We start from the raw sequence: 23,579 nt of genomic DNA on the forward strand, positions 1-23,579 counted from the left end.
AGTTCACTTTGGAAGTTGGGTCCTGATGAAGCTTATTTAAGGCCATCCTTAGCAATATACCCCTTTTTCCTACATTTGAAACATTTGTTCTTGTCCCACAACTTCTGCTTCTCCTCATGAGCACCTACCTACTTGAGAGAGTCCTTCCTATCACTACTGCTGAACTTAGCCTTCTTTGTGGCTTTGGCAGCAAGAGGCTAGTTAGGCTGACCAGTCTTCTTGCATCAAGGTGGTGCTGCAAATTTGTCCCACAAACTAAAAAATCATATTATCCTAAGAGATGCGAATGGGACACATGAGTGGAATTCGATAAAGCAAGAGAAGTGTCCACGTTCTCCTCTTGCTTCTACCTAAGCAATTTCCACCCCTTCCTTTGCTGCAACTTGTAGTCCATTAGATGCATGATCCAATCCTCCACGACATGGGTGGTGATCGAGTAGTTCTAGCCTTCTTGTTATTGGGTGGCCTCATGTCGAGATAAGTTCTTGCAAAATTGAATTGTTCGTCCACTACATCTAGGACCACCAACTGATCTTGTCAATTCAACTTTCACTCCACACTCTCCCCCTACCTGCAACCTGCCCTTGAAGCTAGGAGACCTTATTTGGGAGGACTTTATCTAGTTTTGAAGAAGTATAAGCTCTTGTAGAAGCACCACTACCTCCATGCACATTGCCTCCACTTTCATCACAAGCTCTTCATATGAAGCTTCCATGATAGAAAAAACCTTGCACTACTTTCAAGAAGAAGTAACAAAAATTTGGAACCTCCAACTTTGATTACTCATGTCTAGTCATTGAGAGTTGGCTTTGATACCAATAGGAATAATCAGTCACAATCATAGTTTCCATATGGCAATCATCCGTCATACACAAACGGGTAGGAAAGTATGATTGGAGTATGATTCAGGCCTTGGGGCTGAATCACATGATGCCTCGATTTCAATTCTAAAAATTGATAAAAATGTATCTAGAGTAGCTAAGATAACAAGCTGAATAAAAAATTAGAATTTCATTATTTCAATAGCTTTAGATTCTATAAATTAGTCATTATTACGAGTAAGGCTTTCAATGATCAACACATAACATTGATTTGCCAAAGAAAATTCAGGCTTTGATTTCTAGTCATTTAAGTCAAGATACAATTAAGGCACCAATGGTAGGCGGCTGTTATACAATTTTGTGTATGAAACCAGCCTTCCTTCTCGGATAGAGAGAGGTAAATAACCTGATTAAGCACTAATTACAGCAAGCATAAAATTCACATCAATTAAAAATGAAAATATTACCACTTTAATGTTGGACATTAGACACCTAGTTGGCCCCAAAACTAGTGCCCCTTGCCGTATTTCTTTATCTTATATTGCAAATGGAAGGAGTCAACTGAGATCCTCTAATCTCCTCTCTAATCCAAGTACCTCTTGTTGTCAAAATTGATCAATAAGCCTCCAAACCAATTTTCCCATTGGTTTGCTTGGGGATTGACCTTCATCCCCTTCTCCTTGAATGATAAATTCAGCCCTAAATCTAATATTGGTTGGGTGGCCTCTTAAATCTCTTTGAAATTCCTCAATTTCAACTGCTAGAATTCAAGTCCTAGGCCCTTAATTCTGAGCATGCAGGTAGCTATCAAAACCCTAATTTTTGCATCCCGAGGTAGCTATCAAAATCCTAATTTCTACTCTAAGTTAGGGTTTACAGCAAAGATTGACTGAAATCTCTTCCTCTAATGGCTCAAATTGCTGAAAAATGCTAAGATAACTTGAGAGATGTTGGGAGATGAGAAAAGAAATGTTGTAGAGAGAAAATTTTCAGAATTTTATCATGAGAAACATTAAAAAACTACTGCTCCCCTGCTCACACAGATGTGGAAGCTTTCGCCTACAACTTAAGACCACCAGAAAGACTATTGCCGCCTCCAGTATGCTGTCATTTGCACCAGAAGGACCTTGGGCTATTGTCATCTGCTCTTGGAGGACTCCAAACTACGATCACATGCTATAGGACTAATCCATAGTGGCTATAAATCATAGCAGTAGCCCCTCCTTTCTCTCTAACAGCCTCCTTCTCTCTCACAATGGGGGGAATAGACTTCCACCAGCCCCTAAAAACGATAAAGGTGTTGACACATTGTCGGCACTAATCATGGCCTTTAGTTTTTTCGTTTCATGGAATTTCACGTTTTTTTCATTTGCATGGGCAAGTTTTACCAAGTGGCAACCTTCTAATCCAATTTTTCAGCATTATCCAACTTATTTTAAAAAATTAATTTAATAATTATTCTAGTTTTTTAATAAATTTAATTTCACAAGCCAATAATTAAATCGGCTAGGCCAATTTGTCTTCCAAGTATCCCTGAGTAGTTATTAGCCCTAAGATCGACATTAATTAATTAATTAATTAATTAATTAATACCTAGTCTCTGATGTCACATTAGTGGCCAATAAATTGGTCTAGGCCAAAATTTGACACTAGGTACCACCTAGTACCTATCAAGCATAACTCATTACAACTTTTTCTTTTGGCACCAACTAATATCTCAAGGTTCTTTGCTTGTTACCATGAAATAACTACCATATGCATCACATGTGCTAAACAACCTTACACATTTGATTAATATCTTAATCAAATGTTAACGGCAAGATTAGAGTATCTCAAAATTTCATGTCCCTATGACAAACCTCCCCCTTGAAATTCCTACAATCGTCTATAATTTTACTAGATTGTGCCAAAGAAAAAGCATGTTGCACTGAAATTTCCATAAGGCATCACAATCATAACATTGGCCACTCTTGTCTAACCATACCACATGCGCCAAACCTTGCTGAAAATTTTCAGCCAGCATAAACATGACATAAATCTGAAAACAATCCAAAACTGTCGCTAGAAATGCATTGGATACATCCATAATTCATGTTTCTCAACTGTTTTAACTTCAGAACCACAATAAAGCATATTTTCAGCATAAACCATGGTTGAAACAGTCAATAGCATTTACTAACATGCTGTTGTCCATGGAACTAGCTGTAAACCATTGAAAATTGAGCATAAACTCATCATAAACTAATCATTTCTCTCAAATTTCTACAAATGTAATCCCAAACTGATTGCCAAAATTGATCAGCAATCAATGCAAAAAGTGATGCTAAAGCGATCCCAAAAGTGACCATAAACTGTTCTCAAACCGATCAAAAACTGAGCTGAAACTGATCAGAAATCGATCTCAAAACGAAGGCAAAAGCTCATGTCCAACTAATCATGAACTGATCCCAAACTGACGCAAAAGTATAATCTCAAAGCCGCTTTGCATCTATTGGTGAAACAAGGCTGAAGCTTTACCAAGAAACATATGGAAACTTTACCTCTAACTTAACTTGCCTCAAACCTCCACTAGGTTATAGGCCTTTCTTTCCCTTAAGCATTGTGATGTTTTATACTTTTGCAGTGCTGCAATTCCGGCTTAGCTAATATGCAATATTGTATCTAGTTGACTAGTTCCTCATGTGTACCTAACATGCTAGAAACACCAAATGCATTTGGAACCATTCTTGTTTGCATACTTTGGACCATTGCAATGTGATTGTACATGGGAATTTGCATACTACCAACCATACCAAGATACATTTTAAATTTTCCCATAAATTGCATGTATTACTAGAAACATTGTTTCTCATGACCAACACTATACTGAACATTTACATGACTAGCATTAATACCATGATTCCAAACACAATGGCCTGCATATATGCATTGCCAAACTTGCTCCTTTGTGCCCCAACATCATGTCATGCATATTATCAGTCATATTTGGATACATTGGACCTTGCACACCACGCATTGGTTGTTGCATATGATAAGGAGTTGTGTCATACATCTCCGTATGTGGTTCCTAACCCACCATAGCATGGAAACTAGTGCCACCACCTAAAGTAACCTGGCTATCCTATAATTGCATGCATGCCCTCTTATCCAAAAAGCATTAAATTGGCACTTCCAAGTTGGCCTTGCATAATCATCACTTGCTTATACTCACTACCCACGTTTGGAACATCGTGCTACTCTATTGGCTCTTCCTTTAGTGCATCTTGCTGTCTGGAAGCTCTTGAAGACGATTTCCTCTTCCTGCCTTTACTACCGTCCTTTAAAGGGTTCAAAAAGTGCATGAGCTGGGGATCATTTACCAATTACATAAATATTTCAGTTGTTGTCCTCAGCTGCTCTTTAAACTGGTCATCAAATTCCTCTTTCTCTTGCTAATCATTAGCTTCTAAAGGCCTAGAAGGACCCACATTTTGGTCTAAACCAACATTATCAGCTTGTTGTCCATGTTGCATGCCTTATCCAAGATCACACATTGCATTTTTCCCAATACTTTGTGAATTTTCAAATTGAGAGGCATCATCCCTGCTCGATCTCATCTCACTATCTAAAGACATTCTTGTTGTAATGCTCCGCTGAATATAATTTCAGCACTAAAGCAAAACTTTTAACCTTTAATCACATGCCTCATACCCACCAATTCGAGAAAATTGATGGTATCCCGATGATGGAACCATGAAGCAGGCTTTCCTTCTCGAATAGGGTGGTAAATAACCTGATTAAGCACTAATTACAACAAGCATAAAATTCACATAAACTGAAAATACAAATATTACCACTTTAATCTTGGACATTGGACACACGGTTAGCCCCTAAACTAGCGCCTCTTGTGGTATTTATTTATCTTATATTGCAAATGGAAGGAGCAAACTGAGATCCTTTGATCTCATCTGCTAATCCAAGTATCTCTTACTATCAAAATTGACCAACAAGCCTCAAAATCAATTTTCCTCTTGGTTTGCTTGGGGCTTAGCGTTCATCCTACTCCTTCAAAGACAAATTCAGCCCCAAATCTGATATCGGTTGGTTGGTCTCTTGGACTCTAAAATTTCTCAATTTCTCAATTTCAACTTTTGGAATTCAAGTCCTAGGCTCTCAATTCTGAGCACGCATCTTGAGGCAATTGTCAAAACCCTAATTTTTGTTGTAAATTAGAATTTACAACAAAGATTGATTGAAATCTCTTCCTTTGATGGCTCAAATTGCTGAAAAATATTGAGATAACTTGATAGATGGCTAGGGGATAAGAGAGAATGCTGTAGAGAGAGAAGTTTCAGAGTTTCATCCGGAAAACTGTTGTTGCCTTGCTCACATAGGCATGGAAGTTATCACCTACACCTTAGGAACACCACAAAGATTGTCACTCCCTCTTGTATGCTATCATTTGCACTAGGACCTTGGGCTACTATCACCTACTTCTAGAGGGCTCCAAACTATTGTTACATGTTATAGGATTGATCCCTGGTAGTTACAAATCACGTCAACAACCTCTCCTTACTCTCTAATAGCCTCCTCTCTCACAATGACTAGAATAGACTTCCACTAGTCCCTAAAAACGTTTTTTCCACTTGTATAGGCAAGTTTTGCCAAGTGTCAGCCTTCTTATCCCATTTTTCAGTATTATCTAGCTTGCTAAATTAATTTTTTGAGTATTAATTTAATAATTATTCTAGTGCTTTAAAAATTTAATTTCACTAGCCAATAATTAAATTGGCTAGGCTAATTTGTCTTCCAAGTATCCCTGAGTAATTATTAGCCCTTAGACCGGCATTAATTAATTAATTAATGCCTAGTCTCTAATGTCACCACTGACATTAGTGGCCAATATTTTGGTCTGGGCCAAAATCTAACATTGAGTACCACCTAGTACCTATCAAGTTTAACTTATTACAACTTTTGCCTTTGGTACCAATTGATATCTCGGGATCCTTGGCCCGCTACCATGAAATAGCTACCGCGTGCATCACATATGCTAAACGACCCTGTACATTTGATTAATATCTTAATCACATGTTATCAGCAAGATTAGAGCATCTCAAAATTTCATGTCCCTATGACAATTTGTAGGTACACAACACCTTTTTTTAATTAGAAGTCTGAAATAGGATATCATACTTTGGATTTCATATGTCTGCATTAGCAAGCATATGAGTATGATAATAACTACAGCCACAAACGTCCAATCAAACTGAAGGAAGACTGCTTCGGCTCCTCGTCGCGCCCGATTGGCCCGTCCGACCCATTTGCATCGCGCCTGTCTAGCCCAACTGGCTGCCCGTGTCAAGCCCATCTCCGCGCCAATGGCGCTCGCAGCTTTAAAGAAATTGTGTCTGGTAGTTAAGACTTTATTTCTTTTTTTCATCTTTGATCATAGATGAAAAAATCATAAGTTGGTGTGGTCTAGGTTGGAGGAGAAAATTAGGCAGCATATACTGCTTCCATGGGTTGATGCCTACATGTTTCAAGAAGTCTAGGCCCTCTTCAATGTTTTACAACATTCAGCGAATGCAATGCATCATACCCTAAAGGATAAGAGATAAAGATATGGTCATGTAGAGATGGCAATACAACAGGACAGTATGGATGGTTAGAGTTATGAAAGACCAAGATCGAGTATTAGGCTAAGATTTTTGCTTTCTACTGAGAACATGGTGCAGCAAAGCAAGATTGATCGTGGATGTTATATCATTTGTACTGCCTGTGTAGAGACTGATGGTAGACAAATGTGGGATTTCATTTCTAAGGTCCGGACATCAGCAACATTACAAAGGACTACTAGTTGAATATGGGTCTTTGGAAGCTTGCAAACCTCAGGCTGACACATTGCAGCCACAACATTCTCGTTTATTTTCCTTTCTTGCATTGGATTGGGCTTTGGCACATATAGAATTCTAGAAATGCCTTTCTTTTTCAACTCAGCTTCTGAAATACCTGGTCATATTGATTGCACTAGAGGCATATTACTGTGGCAAGTAGCTTTAATTATGCCGGTGGGCATTGTTATCCATGATGTTGCTACTCCATGGCCTTAGGTTATCTACACACACTTCTGTCCCTCTTTGTACATGGGGGTGCATGACATTTTCAGTGGTCAAGATGGAGACTTTAGCAAGTTTCATTTTTGTACTAGTAGCCATGTGGCATTTTTGGCTGCTTTTCTTGCTGCACATATGGTTTTTGCATTTTGGCCAGCAGCCTCTTGTACATCTAATTATTTATACCAAAGGTTTGAGAGAGAGAGAGAGAGAGAGAGATTTACGAAAAGAGAGAGAGAGAGAGAGAGAGAGAGAGAGAGAGAGAGAGAGAGAGTGTGTGTGTGTGTGTGTGTGTGAGGGGGGAGAGTATACCAAAGGTTTAGGCTTGAGTGGGGCTGTACAAGTTTTTTGTAACACTTCATCCCACTTCACACCAGCAAACCAGGGGTGATTTTTAATTTCATCAACTCCATCCTTCAGGCAGCCAATTCTGCATATCAATGAGAAATGAATCCAGTTCTATCGGAGCTCTCATTGAATGCCAGCATGAAGGACAGGGCAGAGAAAAACCTTACCGCTTTGTCAGGTCCGCTGTCAACAGCCTTTTTACAAGATCTTTTGCACTGAAACAACAAATCAACAGTCATCTCTGTCAGAAGCAGTGTAATCTTCCTACATTAATTAGCTGAGAATGACAAGGGCATGCCTGTGCGTTAAAAGAAAAGGTGCAGACGTGAATATATTATTTCCATAATTTGCTTACTAAAAGTTCAAACTTCAGAGTGAAATGACACTTGGTCTTGCAGAGTCTAGACACGCACAAAAGCTGTCAAGTTGGAAACTACTTTATCCGAGCTGTAAAATTATCACCACCTTACTTTTTTGAGAAATAAGTAGGGAAGGCCAATTTTCCATCTAGTATCTTTTGATAAGTCCCACTCACATCTAATTTAGGAATTTGCAAAAAACTTTTGATTAGTTTATGTACAAAACAAAATGTGGAAGATTGCAACATGCATGAATGAAAATAAGCCCATGAAATTCTTGATAACTAACCTTCATCATAAAATGGAGGGAAGCCAGCCAACATTTCATATATCAGCACACCAAAAGTCCACCTGCAGTCTGCAGCTACATTAGCGATCGAGCTAGCATTTGACCCCTCCTCAAGCTTTCAAAGTAAACTTGAAACATCCTAAGCTTTTTAGTTCAAACAAATGCTATGCGCCACACCCTGCCACACAATATCTAACACAAAAAATCCACCTGTACAGTCTATAGCTAAATTAGCATCAGACATCACCTTTAACTATCCCCTAGCACGTATCATACAGATCTACCGATTAAGTTCAAACATGTGGTATAATGTTATACCTTCCCATACAAACATCATCCAGAAAGTTTTTCTGCAGACTCTACTCCTACATTGATGCTAGACATCACTATCTAAATCATTGTGACTCAAAAGAATAAACTTCTAATTAGAAGTGCATTTTATGGTTGATAGTAACAACACAGCAATTTCTCTGACAGCATCCACACCAATGCAAGACTCACCAACACACCATGTAGTTAGCGCATGCATTGCTGTGGCCTGGCATGGGTGGTGGCCATGTTTACTTTTTTTTTTGCAAATAAAGTGTGGCTAATTATATTACTTCAGAATAAACCCTGAATACAAAGAAGTGCTCATGCTCAATAGACTAGCTAGAGCTGATGCAAAGTCACAGATATATCAAGTACACAAGCCTCTCAGGGCAATCTAGGGGGGATGGGGGCAAGAAGCCATGGAGGGGGGGTGTATCGCCATCTGGGGCTGCCTGCCTGCATCATGAAAAACAGGTCCTGGCCGACCCAAGTGTGCATGAAATGAAAACGGAGCTCCTGACGAGCTCGAGACTCGCCCTGAACCTAGTCCCATCGGCCGCAGAGGGAGTGGATGGCCATCCAGTGAGACTCCCTACGATCTCCCATACCTTAGAGCCATCTGCTGTTTTCTCGCGAAGAATGACTGAAAATCAATCAAATGCAGCTGCTGCCCTACCACAACAACTTGTAGATGTAAAGAACTGAAGAAAATCAGTCATTTACTGCTGCTGCCCTATCTCAACAGCCTGTACATGCTGTCTCCTGTTGTTGATTGGTCTTCTCCTGCCCTTGGTATCCTCAAAAGGTCCTCCAATGGTTGCAAATCAGACCAACAGCCTCTCCTCCCTCTCTCTTGCAGGCTGAATTTATAAAAATGCATCTCTCCAACCTCTAAAGACGTTTTTCAGACTTGCATGGGCATTTTTGACAAGTAGCAGTCTTCCCAAATGGTTTTTCCGACCGGGAGTTGTAGCTCCCGCTACTCCTCCCCATGGCGCACGTGGACAACGGGGACCTCAGCCCGCTCCACCTCAGCCACTTCCTCCAAGAACTGCAGCTCAAAAAGCTTGGGATACCCTTGATGCACAGGCCTTGTCGCTGATTGCTCTGGCAGTTCAGCGGTCCATCATACCTCATATCCGTTCGGCATCTTCTTCACGAGATGCATGGTTGACTTTGGAGCGTATGTTTGCAGGAAAAAATGAGACACGGATCTCTTTCTTGAAGAAAGAGTTGGAAACTCTGAAGATGCATGAAGGTGATTCTATGCAGGATCACTTAAACAAGATTCAGGACTTGAGGAAGCAGCTCATGAATATAGATGAGTATTTTTCGGATGCACAGTTGATATCCACCATCTTGAATTCTCTACCTCCTTCGTACTTGTCTTTTCATACTGCATTGAACCTCACCATGAGGATTGTTGAGCACCCACTCACTTTTATTCAGCTGGTTAGCTTGCTTCTAGAGGAGGAGCAAACACGGAAAAATAGTGGTGTGGATGCTATAGTCTCTGAGCAGGCTTTTGTGGCAAGACAGAAAGGCAAGAACAGCAAGGTGAAAAATGCTCCACAGAGTTCTGGCACTTCGGGCACATCGCAGAATCAGTCACAAGGGGGGACGCAAGCAAAGAAAGGAAAATGTCATTATTGTAAGAAGCCCGGCCACTATATCACTGAGTGCAGAAAGCGCATTGCCAAAGAGAATAAGAAGGAGTCAGGAATGTCTGTTTCTACTACTCCTTCCACTGCTAGTGAGTCCGCGTCCTTTGTTGTGGACAGAGACTATTGTTTTTACACTTGCAGTTATGACATCTCTTGGGCTGATAGAGCACTTAGCTCTACAGAGGATGCTGACACTTGGTTCTTTGACAGTGGTGCTTCTAGACATATCACATCTCGCAGAGATTTGTTTGCTTCAGTTAGTGCACCTCCTGTTGGGAAATCGGTATAGTGTGCCAATAATGCATCATACCCTGTTCGTGGTATTGGGGAGATTCAGCTCACCGCCATTGATGGCTCCATTCTCCGCCTGCAAGATGCTTTGTTTGTGCCTGGAATAAAGAAGAATTTTCTTTCTATTTCTTCTTTGGCACGTTGTGGTATGCAGGTCACTTTTGATGATGACCGTTGCATGGTTCGAGAAAAAAAATGCATGACATTGGTCTTGACAGGATCTTTGTGTCATGGTTTATATGAGTTGGATGCTCTTTCAGTAGATCAGTCAGCATACTTGACATCCACTCTTACTCCTGCTATGATACAGACGGAGTTATGGCATGCTCGTTTAGGACATGTAAACTTTGGCAGCTTGATGCTTTTACAGCGTACTCAGATGCTGGATGGCTTACCTCTCTTGGAGAGACCTCCTGAGCACTTATGCGAGGGATGCATTTTGGGGAAAATGCATCGGTTCTCATTTCCTCGTGATGTTGCTTTCAGGGCAACAACCAGATTGCAGTTGGTGCATTCAGATGTTTGTGGGCCTATGCAGACCATGTCATTGGGTGGTTGTTATTATTTTGTGACATTCATTGATGACTTCACACGTTTTTGCTGGGTCTATTGTTTGAGAAAGAAGTCAGAAGTGTACGATGCATTTTTGGCTTTCAGTGCACTTGTTGAAAACCAATCTGGATGCCACATTAAGACTCTCCGTTCGGACCGAGGGGGGGAATACATGTCCTCTATGCTGAATTCTATTTTGCAGCAGAAGGGCATAGTACATCAGTATACTACAGCTTATACTCCACAGCAGAATGGGATAGCAGAGAGGAAAAATCGGTCACTCATGGAGATGGCCAGATGTATGCTGAAGGCAAAGAGCTTGCCTCATAGTTTTTGGATGGAAGCAGTCATGTGTGCTTGCCATATTTTGAATAGATGCCCTACCAAAGCCTTGAAGACCATCACACCATTTGAGGCTTGGAACAGCCGTAAACCTTCTGTTGGTCACTTTCGTACCTTCGGGTGTCTTGCCTATGCCCATATTCCACAGGTACTTAGAAGAAAATTGGACAACAAGGCTGTTAAGTGCATTTTTATGGGATATAGCAATGAGAGCAAAGGCTACAGACTCTATGATCCCGTTACGAAGAAGGTTTTTGTCAGCAGGGATGTTGTTTTTGATGAAAAATCAGAATTATCCTTGGCTGGTTTGGACACATATCAGGCTGCCCGTGATGTTTTTGAAGGGCTGCTGCCCATTACTTTTGGTGATTCAGCTGGAGGTTCACAAAATGAACCTAATGTTCAGCCAGCTGCTCCTATGGAAAGTGCAGAAATTCAGCCATTGGCTGATCAGAATATTGAGCATCATGCTGAAACAGAAATTCAGCAAGAGCTTGCACACAGCCAGGATGCTAGACAGCTACCTAGATGGTATTTGCAGACTATGCAAGATAGTCCTTTGGATGCACCCATGGCTGGTCATACTAGAAGGCAAACTCGTTTGCATGATTCAGCACATACCATGGAGTTTATTATAGCAGCAAGTACTTTTGATAATGAAGAGCCTGAATGTTATGAGGATGCAAAACACAGTGTGCATTGGATGGCAGCCATGCAAGCTGAATTAGATTCTATTACTAAGAATCAAACTTGGGATTTGGTGTCCTTGCCATTTGGGAAGAAAGCCATTGGAACAAAATGGGTCTACAAATTGAAAAGAAAAGCAGATGGATCCATTGATAAATACAAGGCACGGCTGGTAGCTAAAGGCTACGCACAGAAAAAGGGCATTGATTATGAGGAGACATTTGCTCCTACTTCCCGTATGATGACCATCAGGTCTATGATTGCTTTGGCTACACATTATGGTTGGACAGTCCATCAGCTAGATATCAAGACTGCATTTTTACATGGGGAACTTCAGGAGGAAGTTTATGTACAGCAGCCCATTGGTTTTGCAGTTGAAGGCTCAGAACATTTGGTATGCAAGCTCAAAAAGGCACTATATGGTTTAAAACAAGCTCCTAGAGCTTGGTATGAAAAGATAGATGCTTTCTTGCTTGGTCAGGGGTTTCTAAACAGCTCATCTGAGTCTACCCTTTACGTATGTAAAGGAGGGGGATCTATGCTGATTTTATGTCTTTATGTTGATGACCTTTTGCTCACTGGAACACATGCTGATCAGATTTCAGCATTCAAACAAAATTTGCAGCAAACTTTTGACATGTCTGACTTGGGAGTTTTGCATTACTACTTGGGCATCCAGTTCATACATAATGCTCGAGGTATTGGGTTATCACAGTCAAGGTATATTGGGCAGCTTCTTGAGAAATTTGGCTTACAGGATTGCAAGCCAGTTACTACTCCCATGGAACCTGGACTGAAACTGTCATTACATGATGACAGTGATTTGTTTGATATACATACATATGCTCCTGCAGTTGGATGTTTTATCTATCTATGCAATACTAGGCCAGACATACAGTTTGCAGTTTCAGCTTTGAGCAGGTATATGCATCAGCCACGTATGTCACATTGGCAAGCTGTCAAGCGTGTTTTTCGCTACTTGCAGGGTACTCGTTCTCTTGGGTTGCTTTATGCCAAGGGAGGACCACTGTAGTTACATGCTTACAATGATTCTGATTGGGCTGGTGATTATGATACACGTCACTCTACTAGTGGCAATTGTTTCTTTCTTGGCACTTCTTGCATTTCTTGGCTTAGCAAGAAACAATCCACTGTTGCCACATCGTCATGTGAAGCTGAATACAAGGCAGCTTTCACTACCACAGTTGAATGCGTATGGCTTAGACGCTTGCTAGCTGATTTGGATGTATCTGTTACTGAGCCTACTCCATTGTTCACTGACAGTCAGAGTGCCATTGCAGTGGCACGGAACCCAGTGTTTCATGCTCGCACGAAACACATTGAGATTCACTATCACTTTGTCAGAGAGAGGCTACATGCAGGTGATATCAGCCTTGTCTATTGTCCTACCACCAGTAATGTGGCAGACATCTTCACCAAAGCTCTTCCTCGTGACAAATTTGAAGCATTTCGCGATGCTTTAAATTTGATATCCTTTGGTGGCGGATGATCCTTGTACTCTTGATCACTCTTCACTCCAGGGGGATTTGTTGGGTATTTTACTCACGCCTTACTTACGCCTACGCTCATATGGGAGTGTCGGTGATCAGTAGGACACTGGGGCACTTTTTACTCTCGGTAGGAGAGGTTTTTTTCCCCAGACTTATGGTCTTATTATCGTATGTACTTATGTGCTTATGTTACACACATTTGGGCACTTAGTGTGTGTCGGGTGTGAACACCCCTCTACAACCCTAAGGTTTAAGGGTTGTACTTTGTACTTTCAGATTACACTCATTCAGTCAATTCTCTTGGGTGTCGTGCTTCAACTCTGTCTCTCTCACTCTCACACAGTCTACTGAATCTAGCTGTACCTCGATCCTCTGCTCTCACACAAAGTTGTCAGAAGTGGAGCAGCGGTGGAAGCATAAACATGTGCTGAAATAAACTGCTGAAACACAAGACAAAAAGAGAAAAGAAAAGAAAACGATACAGATGAGAACTCAGATGTATGCACGGGAAATGGTATCCATATATCTGAATACGAGACAGTCACATACAACATTGAGTCACTGGCTGCGTGGCCACTGGCACTGGCTCTGGCTCCTCTCTCCACAGAGTCTGCAGATGGTGAAGATGATGATCATGACTGAGGAGGAGCACTGAGTATAAATAGGCTGAAAAAGTGGGGAGCAATAATGCTGGTCGGACAACATTAATGCTGGCCGACTGATGCATAAAAAATGCTCCACTGGCATAAAATGCCACACCAGAAAAAACCTAAAATACCTAATAAAAATGCCAAGCCCAGATCAAGCTCAGACTCACACATGAGCTGACAAATACTCTGCTAACACCCTCTCTCAGATCATGAGTGATCTGATACAATACAATAGTAAAATGAAAAGGGATCAGAAACTATACAACATAGAACCACCAAGTAGAACCATGGATACCCAAGCAGTGGGTGATCAAGCCACCACCAAGGTGCCTCGAAGAAAACCTGATGTCGATGTCGATCGTACCAAACACCTGAAAATAGAGAAGATCATAGCATGTCACTGTGTCCATCACCAATGTCTCGCAATAGCATATAAGACCATCCTGTCAAAAATGCCCCTGAACATAGGTGACCATGGATTTCCCGCCTTTGGCCAGACCGCCAAAGTGTCCCCTCATGTGAGCTCCAGACGAAAGCCTTCCGCTCTCTGTCAGATAACCAGCTCATCATGAACCTGGATGTCAATCCCAGCTCCAGGATTTGATTCCGCCAGACTGAAGTCGATGCGTCAGGGACGTCCCTCTCTGGAACCTGTGCATCTGTATAAAAGTATAGATGAGGCGCGGCTGCCCCATCTGAACACCTGCTCACTCTCTCTCTCTGGCACAAGAGAGTCGTGAGGGATGACCTCATCACCACCACTAGAAAGCAGCCGAGGAAGGGGCCACCAAGCTCTTCCCGCGATCCGAAGAAGAGGATCCCTTCCGCGCCTTGGACTTCCCCTTGGTCGGAGGATCTGAGTCGAAGTTTGATGGAGGAGAGGACTCATCGGTAGAGTCAACATCCCGCTTCTTCTTCTGCTCCTTCTACCTGGAAGCCGCTAACGTCTTGCAGCCCTTCCGCAAATGTCCCTTCTTGCCACAGTGGTAACACTGGGCCTTCGACTTCTTCTTCCCGTCACCCCTCTCTAAAGCTACATAAGCCTCGCCTCCATAATGTGCCGGAAGCGGCCCCTGTAATCTCAAGGATGCCTCATGCTCAAGAAGCATCGAGGTCATATGTGTAAAACGGACAGGAGTCGATGATGTCTGCGCCCGCAAAGCATTGGTCACTCCATCAAACTCCGGGGGGAGCTTGTAGAGGACCGTCCCGATGAGATGCGCCTCGGGAAGAGCAAATTGCATGTGCCGAAGCTGGTCCTGTACCTGCGTAACACAAAGAAGAAAAGACTGAATAGTATCTTTCGGCTCAAACTTCATCTGCTGGAGCTGGCCATAAAGTGTGACTGCCCGCATGGTGGAAGGTGCCTCGTACATCTGCTGCAACTTCTGCCATACTTCAGGAGATGTCCTACAGGAGGTAACCGCCGGTAAGACCGCTTTAGAAATACACCGAAGCAACGCCGAGTAAGCACGGGCATCGTCCGAGTCCCATGTGACCACCGCTTCCTCATGGTTGTCCTCATCAAAGTCTTCAAGAAGAGGAAAAGGACGGAGAGGACAAGGAGTAGCTCCACAGACGATGTACCATAATCGCTTCTGCACAAACCAAGCTTTCATGACAGCACTCCATGTGAGATAATCAGGTCCATGTAACTTATCATCAGTGGAAGTGCATGGAGGAGCCATATGGAGAGGATAAGAAGAGAAGTAGAGAAGAGATGGAATTTAGAGAGGAATCACAGCCAAAACACAAGCACAGACTGCAGAAAATGAGAGTTCACATGCAATATAACCCAAAATCTGATCAATACATGACAAAATCTGCTGCAGAAAGTCAAAAAATCAGTCAAAAACTGCCAAAAACAGCAAAAACGGCCTGAATTAACAGTCACCCAGCCACGAGAGACGCTGAATCAGCAAAACGCAGGCTGTAAAGTGGAGAAAAACAGGTAGAAAACTGTCGCCAGCAGCTGCAGATGAAAAACACAGGCAGCAGAGGGTGTGTAGGCAGCAGACGATGGCAAAACTGCAAAAAACGCAGGCTGAAAACAGCCCCAAAACAGGTCGCCTGGCTGCTACAGCAGTCGCCTGATCAGCAGAGATACGAAACAGTCCGAAATCAGCAATAAAACACAGCAGAAACACACATCCTGAAATCTGATACCATGTCAGAAGTGGAGCAGCGGTGGAAGCATAAACATGTGCTGAAATAAACTGCTGAAACACAAGACAAAAAGAGAAAAGAAAAGAACATGATACAGATGAGAACTCAGATGCATGCACGGGAAATGGAATCCATATATCTGAACACGAGACAGTCACATACAACAGTGAGTCAATGGCTGCGTGGGCACTGGCACTGGCTCTGGCTCCTCTCTCCACAGAGTCTGCAGATGGTGAAGATGATGATCATGACTGAGGAGGAGCACTGAGTATAAATAGGCTGAAAAAGTGGGGAGCAATAATGCTGGTCAGACAGCATTAATGTTGGCCGACTGGTGCATAAAAAATGCTCCACTGGCATAAAATGCCACACCAAAAAAAACCTAAAATACCTAATAAAAATGCCAAGCCCAGATCAAGCTCAGACTTACACATGAGCTGACAAATACTCTGCTAACAGAAGTAAGCTGCGTAGGAAGGAGGATTTGGGGGCCGTGATCTAGGCCGTCGTGAAGATCCATCTTAAGGATGGCCTCCAATCACTGCCAAGCCTCAATCTACACTCCTGGAGACCCTCCTACAATAGGACCTTCGAGGTCTGTCCTCCTGGTGTGAGACCGCGGACTACTAGCTTGCCCAAAAGGGCTAGACTCTGATACTCTGGGTCTATGATCCCAACCCCTTCCTTTGACCGATGCCGGATGATGGTTGCCCACGCCACCTTCGCTCGAGAGTCCCTGGAACCATCTAACTCGACCGAGAGCAAGTTCTACACTACGCGGCGAAGCTGAACTACACAGAACGAGGAGAAGCATGGCTAGGAGGACCTGGTTAACCGCCATGGCTAGGAGGACCTGGTTAACCGCCAGGGCTCGGCCCGCTAGGGAAAGGCGAGTAGTACTTCAATAGGTCAGCTTCCTTCTTCAAATAGAATCAAGGACTGGAAGAAACTGTTGGGTGGGAGTGATGTTGAGTCCCACTTGGAACCCTAGGTAACGAACGGTTTGTCCTTTGCACACCCATCTAGATCCCAAGTGGACGTCCCACTCTGTGCTAGAGTCTAGGTCTGTAAGGAAACCAACCGACTTTCACCAGTTGATTTTCGCTCCGGCTGCAGTACAAAACACCTCGAGAATTAGTCTCACTCTCTCCAGCATCAACTCATCGTCCTCTATGTAAAGTGTTGTATCATCTGCATACTCTGAGTCTAACACCTCCGTCTCCTCTCTCACTCGATGTCGGAGGCCGCATAACCCGCTCACATGTGACCTCAGGAAGTGAGACATTGCCTCTACAAAGAGTAGGAACATATACGGGGCTAGAGGGCAGCACTACCGAACCGATCTCTCTAGCCGAAACTCCTCCCCTCGCCTCCCACCTATGAGAACCCTGCTGGTAGCCAATTTGTAAAGTGTGTAGACCCCACGGATCCATGCCTCAACCTCACCATGGTGCCCTATAAGAAGTCCCAGTCCACCTTGTCATAGGCTTGCTCGAAGTCCAGGAGTAGTACAGCCAATCCCTGACCACTTTGTTGGGCCCACTCTGTCGCCTCAAAGAAGGTGAAGACATTGTCTAGGATGCTCCTATCCTGGACAAAGCTTGTCTGTGTCATGAATGATGTCTGGAAGCACAGGGCGGAATCGCCTACCAATCATCTTTGCCAATGCCTTATAGGCCACTAACAACATGGTGATTGGTCTCCAATGGGATAGCTCCAACCGATCTCCTCCTTTGAGGAGGAGACTGATAAGACCTGCCGATAAACTCCTTGGCATTCGTTCTGAGCTGAAAACCTCCTAGAAGGCCAGCAGTAAGGGGTCCTTCACCACCTCCTCCTAGTAGGTATGAAGAAGGCCTTAGAGAGGCCATCCTCTCCCAGGCATTTCTTCCCGTCCTGTGTATGGAACACCTCCTCTAATTCCTTCTCTATTAAGGGGTTTAGGAGAGAGCATCCCATCTCCTCTGTGACAAGAGACGGGATGTGATCCCAGACCTCCTGTCTACATCATGGTCCTCTGGCTGAGGCTGTCTCCTGCTGGAAAAGGCGTCTAGTCGGTGGAAATCTCCATCACCACGTCTGGGATAGAGCGAATTCTCCCATACTGATCCCGAAGGCTGTGTATCTACTCTCCTGAGGCGCGGGACTGATGCACGTAGAAAAATTCCTTGCACATCGTATTCCCCTTCCGCGCCCAGAAGGCTGTTGAGGTGCGGAATGAGAACTCCGAGCGCCTATCCTCTAGGCCGGAGATGGCTGCTCGTGTGCGTATCTCCTAAGCATGGAGGATGGGATCCCCCGGTGCCTCCTGTAGTAATCTCTGCGTGGCTGCTAGGTCCGCCGAAGTGCTCTCTCCTCCTCCCAGCTCTGTTGTCTGGGTTTCCTCTTGGCAAATACTACTCGACTCGAATAAGACCTTTGCAAACTCCTCTGCGATCCGGTCCCTCTTGCCCCACTCCCTAGTCCGAATATGCTCAATCTGTCTCTTCACCTCCTCTCTCCTATAGATCAAGCCAGGGATCCGACAGGAATCGTGTGTTTAGGGAAAATGTTGGAGGATCAAGTATCAGGAGAACCGAGCACTGATTGAACAAAGTAGTGCCAGTCAACTGCCCTACCTGGCCTCCGCAAGAGCATCCCCACTCTCCCACATAGAACTTGTCCAACAACTCCAGCAAGACTCCGCCTACTCCGCCTAGCCGCCTGTATCCCCAAGAGAGGTCCAGCGACCTCTTCCTCCTGTGGAAAGCTGGGTCTCTCCAAGCATCGCATGCTTCTACTACCAGTGGAAAGACCTCCCATGCCTCCTTCTCCTCCCCAGCCATGCCCTGGTAGTTTCTTCCTCTGCCCTGCTGGTCCTCTAAGGCCTCCAGGTTGTTGAAGTCTCCTCCAACAATCTAGGATTCCACCTCTGGGAGTCCTGTTGCAATCTCCACCCAGAACCTGCTGCGTGCCCTAACCTCAACAGGGACATAGATATTAAGGACTCCAAGGCACGAGTCCCCAATATCCAATCTGATCCATAGAACCCTCCCTACCACAATCGTCCCGTGGTCTTGTGTTATATAATCCAAGATACACACTCGACTTTCTTATATATGGTAAATATTATACTAGCACAGAGAGAACATGAGAGAAAACAAAGATGTAGAGAGAGAGAGAGATAGAGAGAGATTGACAACACACTAGGGATTGGAAGATGGACCAGTCCCCCCCCTTGTGGAGTTATATTATTGAAAAGGAGCAAGCTCCTCCGTTACACATAACCCAGTTCTTACTTGTAGATCTTCGGAACAAGATCATGGTTCCTTGCACGGTATACAACCGGCTAACACTTGCACAACTTGGAAGTTGGCACCTTTCGATCCTTCTTGAGTCTCCTTCTCTTCTACATAATATGTGTAGGGCTCTCCTCTTAGAGCTTGATTTTAGCAAAACTTTCACAGCACTTGATTTCAGCAGAGCTTCCGCAGCACTTGATTTCAGCAGGGCTTCCGCAACACTTGCACCTTCTCTTCTCCTCTTGAATACATGCAAAGTGATGCTTCCTTCACCTCTCCCTTATACCCAAGGAGAGCTTTCTCTTTTATAGGCTTTCCAGAGCTTCTCTTCTTGGAGAGAGAGTTGAGTTGATCGTCATGCAAGATGTGGTTGTTCCACTCTGCAGCACTAATTTCGAGATATCTCTTTGTGCGTTGTTTGGATGAAAAAACGTCCAACACGAAAGTTGTAGATCTCGTTGTTTCCGATAACCCTCGCGGCCCGTTTTTAGAGATCGTTTTTCTATTGCAATATATTTTTAAAATGGATTTTCCAAAAAACAGCTTTTTAAATTGTACTCTTAACTTGTGGTCCATGCAACCACCTTGAGTCATTGGGCCTCAACCTTAAGATTCAATTCCACACAAAAGCTTGTGTCATTTTAGACCTTAGAAAGAGAAAATCACTTCTCTCGTCACTTCCAGAGGATCACGTCTCTCGTCTTTCTTAGTGAGAGAATTTCCTCTCTCGTCTTTCTTAATGAAAGAAAATACCTTAAACCTTGACTTGTAGGGGAGAGGATGACCCCAAATGAATGCAATGCTCATTACACACAAGTAAACATTCCCAGGCATCCCTAGATGCACACATAAATACATATACACAATGCTAATGCACTTCCTCTTCTTAGAACTCATATCCATCTTCATTTATGTGTAACTCCTTAGTTCTTTGCTCTGATCACCCCATTAAGTGATACACTAGAAATACTAGTCTCTAAATGGTCTCATGGCCATGTTAGATCATCATCAACACTAAAAGAAAAGTGAGTCATTAATTTATTGACATAAATTTATTAAATAGAGAATGCATAATAAGCAATCAATTTAATGACATCCCTCTGGCTTCTAAATAGTTGATCTCAACTGTAGAGGGGATACATAGTCCTTAAGAAGATTTGGAAAGTCTTGTAGTTCTCTCTCAGTCATAAACTAAGCGTCCAATGGGGGATAATTCTTAAACTTAACCAGATGCTTCCATAATACCTTACCTGACCTTAGAGTATTGTCCTGATGGTGTAAAATTTTTTGAGGCACAAGGAACTCTTTTGTTTCTTCTATGTCAGGTAAATCTTCCTTGATTGGTTCCATTGGAGGTTCTCCAATATAGAGACATAGCAAACTTATATAGAAAGCATTATGAATGTTCCAATGAATTGGTAGATCCAAACAAAAAGTCACATCGTTTATCTTATCTATGATCTTGAAAGGGCCATAATAGCGATTAGAAAGCTTAACCACTTTACCCTTTTGATATTTCTGCTTCTTCAAGTGAGCCTTCTCAAACTTAAGAAGAACATACTATCCCAACTTGAGATCTAACTTACGACGATGCTTATCTGCTTCGCATTTATGCTTCTCTTGTGTCCTTTGGATAGCAGCTTTTACTTGAGTGAAAGTTGTATCAATGTCTCTAACGAACTCATCTGCTGCAAAGATCTTATCCTTCGTAAGAAGAATGGGTGGTAAATGAGGCTTACCATAGATGATCTCAAAGGGTGCCTTACCAGTACTAGAGTGCACCGTATTATTGTATGTAAACTCTACTAAAGGCAAATACTTTTCCCATTCTCTTTTATTATCAGAGACATAGAATTTCAAAAGGTCCAAAACAGTAGAATTAGCACTTTCACTCTGCCCATCCATTTGAAGATGATAAGAGGATAAAAACTTTAACTTTATCCCGAGGTTCTCGAAGAGAGCTTGCCAAAAGAGGCTGGTCATGCGGCGATCTCGATCACTTATGATGGACTTAGACATGCCATGATGCTTGAAAATATGAGCAATGAATAGCTTAGCCATATGATCGGCTTTGATTGTCTTTCGCATAGGTATAAAGTGAGCTTGCTTACTGAATCTATCAATGATAGTCCAAATTGCATCATTGCCTGCTTGTGTGCGAGGAAGCTCCATGATAAAGTCCATGGCTATACTTTCCCAAGGCTCATTGGGAATAGGTAATGGCTTCAGTAGACCAGGTGGTTTATGGCTATCATACTTTACTTTTTGGCATATCTTGCACTCGCGAACATATCTTTCAACGTCAACTCTAAGAGTGGGCCAAAAGAAATATATTTCCAATGCTTGAGTAGTGGGTAGAATACCCCTATGTCCAGCATATGGAGATGCATGTGCTTCATCCATTACCATGTGTCGCAATGGTAATGCTACACAAATTTCTTGATAATGATACAAATAACCATCTCGAATCGAGCAAGGTGTAATCGACTGACCTGAGTTAAGCTGATCCCATATGGTTGAGAAGTCGGAATCAGTTGCATACATTTTGGTAAATCCATGAACTCGTTATGATAAACAATTGTGATTGCATTCACTCGAGGTCGCCGTGATAGAGCATCTGCTACCACATTCTTAGTTCCAGATGTGTGAAGGATTTGAAAATGAAACATAGATAAGAAATTTGCCCAACGCATCTGTTTCTCTGAGAGCTTCTTCTGAGTGAGGAAGTATCTTAGACTTTGGTGATCTGTTTCAATAACAAAATTTGCACCAAGTAAATAGTGTTTCCATACTTGAAGAGCATGTACCACCGCCATAAGCTCTTTCTCATATACTGGAGCATGTACCTCATGGTCCTTGAGGCGTCGGCTCTCAAATGCTACTACATGATGCTCTTGGTTAAGCACAGCTCCAATGCAGTCCCCAGAAGCATCGCAGTGAACTTCAAAAGGTTTTTGAAGATCCGAAACTATGAGAACTGGTTCTTGAGTCACAAGAAACTTAATTCTTTCGAAGGCTTGTAGTTGCCTTAATCCCCAACAAAAAGGCATTCGCTTCTTAGTAAGGTCATGTAGAGGAGATGCAACATACGCAAAACCTCATATGAACCTCCTATAGTATGAACATAGGCCCAAGAAACTTCTAACTTCGTGTACAGAAGTAGGTGTAGGCCATTCAACAATGGCTCGAATCTTCTCAGGATCCATTCTCACCAAATTGTGAGAAACAATATGGCCTAAGTAATGAATTTCCGAAAGGAAAATTTCACTCTTCTTAGCATTGACCTGTAGTCTATGCTTGCGAAGCTCTTGAAAAACAATAGATATATGTTTTCTATGCTCTTCTTCGGACCGTGAAAATATTAGAATATCATCAAAGAAGACACCTGTGAACTTTGAGTGAGGTCTGAAAATTCTCTCCATCATTCGATTGAATGTGGCGGGTGCATTAGTCAAACCAAATGGCATGACTAAGAACTCGTATAGTCCAAATGTCGTACGAAAAGCTGTCTTATGAACATCATCAAGTGCTATCCGTATCTGGTGATAGCCGCTCTTGAGATCAATGCGACTAAAGATACTAGCCCCTTGCAACTTATCCAAGATATCATCTATCCTTGGGATAGGAAAACGATTCTTGATTGTGATCTTGTTCAACGATTTATAGTCTATGTACATACAGAAAAAACCGTCTTTCTTTTGAACAAGTAAGACTAGAGAGCAGTATGGAGAAGAGCTAGGTTGAACTAACCCTTTTTCCAACAATTCGTTTACTTGTGTTAGGATCTCCTCTTGTTGACTTGCACTTACTCGGTAAGGCAGTTGGTTAGGTGGTGAACTGCCTGGGATAAGATCAATTGTGTGATCTTCCGGGTGCTTAGGAGGTAACTCTCCTGGGACTGAATCACTAAAACAATCTTCATATTGTTTAACAAAATCATGTCTAGCTTGATCAATTAAAGACAAGGATTCTTTTAAAGTCTATAAGACTAGAAGCATTAATTGGTATTGTGTGTTCATTAGAGACACCAAGTGCCCTTGAATCATTAGTTTATTTTGACTCTCTCACAAAAATCATGTACGCAGAAATAGCTTTCTTCATTTCTTTAGAAATGCTAACATGACTAACCATTGGCAGCTAACATGACTAACCATTGGCACAGGCCAATCTCCAGCATCAGCATGCATACTATGTTCCGACCCTTGAATTGAAAT

General features: G+C 42.7%; 1 protein-coding gene across 8 annotated transcripts in view; it reads right to left on the reverse strand.

Moving 5' to 3' along the window:
• The window catches only part of LOC148038663 (uncharacterized), a 72,071-nt gene that overhangs the window by 16,916 nt on the left and 31,576 nt on the right, over nucleotides 1-23,579 (reverse strand). For all 8 annotated transcript variants that reach the window (XR_015690023.1, XR_015690029.1, XR_015690017.1 and 5 more), the window contains exons 8-11: nucleotides 7,910-7,971; nucleotides 7,732-7,798; nucleotides 7,429-7,476; nucleotides 7,226-7,343 (exon numbers count right to left, since the gene is read on the reverse strand). Coding sequence is in view for 5 of the 8 variants with exons in the window: in XM_087674190.1 (XP_087530316.1) it covers nucleotides 7,226-7,343; nucleotides 7,429-7,476; nucleotides 7,732-7,798; nucleotides 7,910-7,971 (295 nt within the window). In the remaining 3 variants the exon portion in view is untranslated. The remainder of the gene's footprint in view (nucleotides 1-7,225; nucleotides 7,344-7,428; nucleotides 7,477-7,731; nucleotides 7,799-7,909; nucleotides 7,972-23,579) is intronic.

The sequence above is a fragment of the Lygodium microphyllum genome, chromosome 3 (genome assembly GCF_053477565.2).
Source record: "Lygodium microphyllum isolate KBCC chromosome 3, Lygodium_microphyllum_v1.1.10, whole genome shotgun sequence".
NCBI lineage: Eukaryota > Viridiplantae > Streptophyta > Polypodiopsida > Schizaeales > Lygodiaceae > Lygodium > Lygodium microphyllum.